A 6,955-nucleotide genomic window follows, 5' to 3' on the forward strand; every position below is an offset into this window, starting at 1 on the left:
TTGATTGAGCCTGAGCCTTGACATGAAATCAATATCACAATGTCTTGGCAACGTATCCCTGTGGATTGAACAACAAACCCATGACATGTTCTATTGGGTTGGTCTCAAAATTGCCGATTATCCAAAGTGGACGCTCTTTATCACGTTAGTTTCGTTTTTCTTAGTTTCTCGTCCGCTCTCTAGACACATCAACCAAGATAGAATGCCAATCTAGAAGCATTGTATAAGCCAAGGGTATGGGTCTTGGAAAATGGCTAACTGACGCCACAGAAACCGGTTTCGGCAGCGCTCTGTGGCGGCGGCAGAAATGATGCTGACGGCGGGTGACGGATTAAAACTTGAAATGGCTTGCAATTGGTTTAAGGGAAATGAATCTCGACGAGAATTAGATATCCAAATAAATATGGATTGGTGGAGAGGGGAAAAAAATCTGGGATCACAAAACTTCGTGGTTTCAGAGGTTCCCGAAAAATAGAAGTTTCCAGATTTTTCAAGGAAGTTCTAGCAGATTCTAGATTTTTCTAGAAGTTTCCAGGCTTTTCTGAAAGTTTGAATTTCCCGCCAAAAATTTTTTTTCAGAAAATTTGAATTTCCCGCTAAAAATTGTTTTTATCTCAGAAAATTTGAATTTCCCGCTAAAAATTGTTTTTATCTCAGAAAATTTGAATTTCCCGCCAAATTGTTTTCTCATAAAATTTGAATTTCCCGCCAAAATGTTTTCTCAGAAAATTTGAATTTCCCGGCAAAATGTTTTCTCAGAAAATTTGAATTTCCCGCCAAAATGTTTTCTCAGAAAATTTTAATATCCCTGCAATATTTTTGGGTCCCACCACGATGTTAGGCTCCGCCCATTGATGACGTAGTCAACAGACGTACTATTTTTAGGAATAATGTTGTGACGTCATAACATATCACATACCACAATACAAATTTCTATGACGTCATACAATTTAAACGGGCATTCGCGGGCATTTTTCCCCCAGTAGATCAAATAAAATATATGTTTTCCAGAACAATATGGGCGTTATTGATGGCTGGAGGAGTTGTGAGGTTCAAAGAAGTCAACAATGTTCGAGATCATTTCAGGTGGACTAGTTTTCTTTGAAACTTTCAAAAAATTTCCCGTTTATTTCCAGTGCAACAAACTCGCCGTCACGATACGAATATAGAGTTGCTCGAGAATTCTTCCAAGAGCTCGGGAGCCCATTCCACGTGGTTGTGGCCATGCAAGCCGCCGATGGTGGAAGTTTATTAAGGCCCAAGTGAGTTTTTTAAGCAAAAATTTATTTTTAATATCATATTTTCAAAAAGCAAAAAACAAAAACTTCAAACTTCTGATTCTTGGCTCTCCAAACTGTCAAAATTACGATCACTTCTGGCTTCTCGCCTTCTTCTTTTCAATTCCTCATTTTTCTTTCGTTTTCTCGCCTCCTCTTCTTCAATTTTCTGGCGATCCGCTTTACTGCTAGCCTCCGGTAAATGTCTTGATGATGGTGGTGGTGGTCGGGGCTCACAATAACAGTAACAGTAGCAGAATGAGCTATAGAACATGTCGCGTTTTCGGGATTCTCCGATCATGGTGCATAGGGGGACTACCACGCCTGGAAATTTTTGAATAGCTTCAAATTATCACTTCAAAACATGTCAGGTTTTAAAATCAGGCGATCGTACATACTTTCTGCCTGCCTACCTGCCTGCCTACCTGGTGATGGCTCTTAAACACATTTTGATATTTTTCACAAAGTTAATATAAGTATCGCTTTTTGTGGGCACGCCCTTAGGCACGATGTAGTAGGCACCTGGCAGGCATAGATAGCTATGAAGGCAGGTAGACAGGTAGGACATGCAATAGGTAGGCTAAATTGTCCAGTGCATGTTTTGTTAAAATAATTTATTGTACGATTTCTGTCAAAATTGACCTTTTTGTAATTATTTTCGAATAACTTTTCGAATATTCTTGTAATTATTAAATTTTAAGTTTTACCAGAAATGTTCTAGAATTTTTCAAAGATACATCCTTAAATATTAGTTTCGCTGAAAAAAGGACTAATTGATTTTTCAACAAACTTACTAGCCGCCGCTGAAAAGCACACATCTAGAAAAATCCGCTCCCTTGGATCTATTTTTGGCACATTCGGCAGCTCCAACAAAAACTGAATCGTCATTATAAGCTGAAATGAAAATTAATTAAAGTTTTTTAAAAATTTTGAAAAAAAAATTCCAAACCACTTGAAATGTTGCAATTGGCAATGCCTGCCGAATGATTGTATCAAAGTTTTTCTGCTTTTTTGCCCAAATCCAGATTGACAAGTAACCAATGAAGGATAAAACTCCGCAAACTCCTTTAATAATACTGTCGGCCTGAAATTATATTAGTGAAATTAGTCTAGGTTTTTTGATTGAAAATCTTACCAAAAAGCATACAAACTGCTTGGCATTTCGTTTATTCTCAATGGTGAAAGAGTAAATTCTGGAATTGTAAGAGATATATGCAATAGGTCCCGCCACGATTAGAAATGTTAGAACTCCGTACCTGAATTTATATGGATTAGGAGAAAAAAAAAAGTATTTCTGTTTTATTTTTGCGATGCAAAATATTTATTTGAACTCTTTAAAAAGCATAAATGTTTCAAAGGATTGGATTTTTTTCAAAAAAAAAAATTACAAAAAAAAAGAAAGAAAAAAGGATTTTTTGAAGTTTAGAACAGGGGTGTGCGGCAAATTTGCCGAACTTGCCGGGCACAGCAAAACGTTGATCTACCAAATTTGCCGAGCTCGGCAAGTTTGGAGATTTGCCGCACACGCCTGCTCTAGAAGGTTTTTATTGACTTCGACTCCTATCAAATAACTTACCATCGCTTTGAAACTTTAGTCTCTCCAAGTTTCCGCGAAACCGCTACACGTTGAACACAAAGAATTAGATCAGCCGCCGCAATCAGTGTTGGGGTGATAAGTGCGTAGACCGCTGGGTAGACTATAACATCGTAGGCGGAATCTGAAAAAAAAAACCGGTTAATTTTTACATCAGTTCAATTTAGTTTTAAAGGTATTTAGTTTAGTTGATTGAGTAGTTATGTTTACTACAGCGCCCGACACCTGACAGGTTTCGCCATTTGCACCATATATTTTACTTAGAACCTGTGCGGTGTCGGTCGCCGCGGAACGCATTCCAACTAGGAATTCAACGAGGACGCTACTCTTGCCCGCCCTTCTCTGTTACACACATCTATAGTGACGCGAGGTCCTGCGCAGCGTCGGCCGCAGTAAACAGAGTGTGACAGTGCGGGAGCACAGTGCCTCGCCTTTGTGGAAGGCCTAGCTCCAATGCTTTTATGAGAATTTTTTACAGCAGCGCCCGACACTTAACGGGTTCTCCCAGGGAAACCCGTGCTGTGTCGGGGGCGCCAATCTCACCAATTTTCCCATCCACCCCATGTGGAACAAATGGTAAAAGCATGCTGCACACCAGAATGATCACTGTCATGCTAGATAACGTGTTCAATAGCAACAACATTGGGAAATAGCTATGCGTTCGCTCTCTGGGAAAGTTTCTGCATAATATTACGAAAAGTCGAATATTTGAATATACAGCCAAGATCAAAATTGTTAGAAATAAGAATAGCAATATCAACATCGATGTGTGTTCCTCAGAGTCTTGAAAATGCGTCATATCGCTGAAAAAATTAATGTAAGAAAATTTCAGAATTGTGGGAAAATTCGTAGAATTTTCACTTTTTTTTAGGGTTGAACTTTTTGGTCGAATTTTTGGAAACAATTTTATTTATTCAAATTCTTAAGCTTTTTGGCATTTTCAAGCTATAATCAGTAGTTTCAAAATACATATTTTTGTGGGAAAATGTGAAATCTGATTTTAAAACCCTTAAGCTTCTTACGTAGGCATGAGAATGCCTGAGCCCGGCAGACGGGCAGACTCAGAAACTCCAGGTTTTCTTGGAAAAAAAGCCGTGTTAATCAAGTTAGATTTTCTTCAGAAATTAGAAAGAAAAAAAAAGTGAAATTTGAAATTCCAGCCACCAACAGAATAATTGTTTTGCCTTGTTTATTAAGTCGGCTCGAGAGAAAGAGCCTGAGCCAACTCACCTGCTCTTAATTTCACCTGCTCCACTTGTCAGTGACGTAATCAGTGATTTCAACAAGGGCGTCAACTCGGCAAATCTGTTGAATAGAGTTGAAGTAAGGGGTTTCTCAATAAAATATACATATAGCTGGAAAATTGGGTGAGAAAGTTTTGAGTTGATTGGATTTCTGGAGAACGTTGGTGGTTGGAAAATAGAGTTAATTTTAGAACAGAATCAAGTTTAATCTTTTGAGCTTGAACTTTGAGAAATTGGCTAGGAATTTGTATTTTTTAGAGGTTGCGTTGTATTTATCTGTGTAGAGAAATTGCGACTTTTTCCGGCTAATCGGCAAATTGTCGGTATTGAAAATTTCCAGCAAACCGGCAAATGGCCAATTTGCCGATTTTGTCGGAAAACGGCTGTTGCCGAAAATCTTTGACAAATTGTGGTTTTGCACATTTTTTTTTGGAATTTTCAGAATTTCAATTTTAATCGACAAAATTGTACGCACCCTATAAATGTTCCTGCACTTTGAAAAGTAACGAAGTTATATGAAAATATCTAACGAAAACGGGAAAAAATTTCAAAATGGCACAGCTTTATGTGTTTCCGTCCTTTAAAAAGTCCTCTAAACACTTCCGGCAAATTGATATCCGGCAAACGGAAAATCGGCAATTTGGAGAAGATGAAAATTTCCGGCAAATCGGCAAATCGGCAATTTGCCAGAAAAAAATTTCTGGCAAATCGGCAAACCGGCTAGTTGCCGGTTTGCCGACAAGAAAATTTGGCGAAATTCTCTTGAACTTCCGAATACAATGTGACCAATTACAAAACCTTATGTAAAGTGAAATAGGCTCCACATGTCTGGGCTTTTCACAGCGTTTTTTTTTTCAATTTTTTCTCAATGTAATTTTTTTCAAACTTTTGAAGTAACCGTATATTAGACAAAAAGCTTTGAAAAAAAATTTGGAAAAAAAGTTTATCTAATAAAGAAGGGCTATTCTCAAAAAAAAAACAAAAATTATGTTAATTTTCTAAAAAAACACTTTAACTGATATACATATTTTTTTCAGTTAACCCTCAAAATCCTAAACTTCCCAAAATTCCAGATACATCGATAAAGCATTGGAAATCGAAGATTTCCTCCAATACAAGCTCAAGGGTTCATTCGGAAATCAAAGTTATTCTTACTCGGACTTTTGTGGAACCCAATGCGAGACTTCCGACGCTGTCAGCATTTTCCTTTCCATGTTCCGGGATCAACAAATAAAGAAGACGGCTCACGTGAAATTGACCTATCCAAGTATGGATGTGTTTGGGCACAGAGTGTATTTAGCGAATAATATATTTCAAGTGAAAATCAATAATCGGTGAGTAGTTCTGGAAGCTTTTAAAGTTTGAAGAGCAATAATGAAAGTAGTAAGAATGGATTAGTGATAATGTTGAAACCTCTTGGGAAATCACCTATACGTTTTGTTATTGAGATCGAGCATCATCGAAGAGTCGAAGCTTGTTGCTATCAACTTTCACGCAATTTATAATAACGAGACTATGTACGAGATTATGAAGGAATGGGAGCAGGTAATATTTTTTATATTTTTGCACGTTTTATGGATACTCTCTTGGGAATGGGGCTTAGAAAATGTAGATGTTAGTTTGAGTAAATGAGTTTTTTGAGAAAATAATGGGAGTGTGAAAATTGTTGAGAGGTGTTGAAAATGTGTCAAAGGTGGAGTGAAAAATGGCCTGAAACTAGTTAAAATTTGAAATTTGATCGACTTTTCAATGCCCTGGAAACAATTGGTTTAAAATCACAATCTAATTTTGAGTATACAATGTGATTATCTTGCGTTTTCAACTTCATTTAGATATTTTAAAGTCGATGGACGGCGAGATTTTTAACATTTTTTTAAACCAAATCTCGCCGTTCATCGACTTTAAAATACCTACATGAAGTTGAAAATGCAAGATAATTGTAAATTTTTTTTTCCAAATTTTTTTATGATTTTTGCAAAAAAAGAATAAAAGGGCCGAATTAAATTTGAATTCCCGCGCAAATGAGTGACGCCATTTTTTTGTGTTTTTTCCGTAAAGAATACTTGCCGAAACACTAAAATTCCTAAAATAGATTATTCAAAATTACTCATAACTTTTCGGTGTATTGGAATTTATTTCCGATAAATTTTGATTTTTGAAAAAAATTTTGAAAAATAGAATTGCCTCTTTAAAATATTTAATTCACTTTAATAATTGTGGAATTAATTTTTTTAAATAAGATTTTCCAGCAAACTACCGAAAACAAATTAATTATAAGTTTAAAAAAAATGGTGTTTCATCAAATTGTTTTTATCGGACTTGAGATTTCGCGATTATTTTTAAAGATTCTACAATAACTTTCAAACAATTTTCAAATGGAAAATTTTTGTGTTAATTTTAAATTTTTCAGTTTTTCAATTTTTATCACTTTCAGAAACTCTTCGCCTACACTCTGTCCACAGAAAACGATCCTCTGATCCGTGTCTACGTGACCAGTGAAGGCCTGGTATCGGAAGAAGTTCGTCGAACTGGAATCCTTGCGATGCCTCTGATGGGTGTCACGTTCCTGATCATTCTCGCATTTACGATACTGACAACTCTCAAGAGGGATCCAGTGAAGTCAAAACCTTTTGAAGCATTCCTCGGAGTTATTTGTCCTATTTTATCGTTATGTGCTTCCTTTGGACACTTGTTTTGGGTAAGTTGGAAAACATTGAAATTTAAAGGTGGAGTAGCGGGGAAAATGTTCAAAACTACAATTACCTGGTGCCAAAATAGCCGAATATCACAATGAAACTTTTCAAAAAAATTTTAATTTTTTATATTTATTGCCAAAAAGC

The 6,955-nt window shown here is 36.3% G+C and overlaps 2 protein-coding genes across 2 annotated transcripts in view; one reads left to right on the top strand and one right to left on the bottom strand.

Moving 5' to 3' along the window:
• ptr-18 (Patched-related protein 18) overlaps window positions 1-6,955 on the top strand; it is a 12,615-nt gene continuing 5,660 nt past the window's right edge. Inside the window, exons 1-6 of the mRNA NM_064360.6 lie at window positions 1-144; window positions 1,012-1,086; window positions 1,137-1,262; window positions 5,189-5,449; window positions 5,564-5,660; window positions 6,550-6,813. Coding sequence (NP_496761.3) covers window positions 23-144; window positions 1,012-1,086; window positions 1,137-1,262; window positions 5,189-5,449; window positions 5,564-5,660; window positions 6,550-6,813 — 945 coding nt within the window. The 5' untranslated portion in view covers window positions 1-22. The remainder of the gene's footprint in view (window positions 145-1,011; window positions 1,087-1,136; window positions 1,263-5,188; window positions 5,450-5,563; window positions 5,661-6,549; window positions 6,814-6,955) is intronic.
• Window positions 1,271-4,177, bottom strand: Y38F1A.4 (G_PROTEIN_RECEP_F1_2 domain-containing protein). The gene is made up of 7 exons (NM_064361.4): window positions 4,102-4,177; window positions 3,415-3,674; window positions 2,854-2,995; window positions 2,413-2,533; window positions 2,227-2,361; window positions 2,072-2,171; window positions 1,271-1,601 (listed from the first exon to the last, which is right to left on the bottom strand). Exons 2-7 carry the CDS (start codon window positions 3,668-3,670, stop codon window positions 1,327-1,329), a joined length of 1,029 nt encoding a protein of 342 aa, NP_496762.1. The 5' UTR covers window positions 3,671-3,674; window positions 4,102-4,177; the 3' UTR covers window positions 1,271-1,326.

This window comes from Caenorhabditis elegans, chromosome II (genome assembly GCF_000002985.6).
Source record: "Caenorhabditis elegans chromosome II".
NCBI lineage: Eukaryota > Metazoa > Nematoda > Chromadorea > Rhabditida > Rhabditidae > Caenorhabditis > Caenorhabditis elegans.

Bases quoted from the DNA above. Each gene is read 5' to 3' on its own strand.
- Y38F1A.4 (NM_064361.4), bottom strand. From the start codon at position 3,670: ATGACGCATTTTCAAGACTCTGAGGAACACACATCGATGTTGATATTG. The intron at 2,996-3,414 runs GTGAGATTGGCG...TTTTTTTTTCAG, and splicing joins TGGGGTGGATGGGAAAATTG to ATTCCGCCTACGATGTTATA. The intron at 1,602-2,071 runs GTAAGTTTGTTG...AAAAATTTCCAG, and splicing joins GTGCTTTTCAGCGGCGGCTA to GCGTGGTAGTCCCCCTATGC.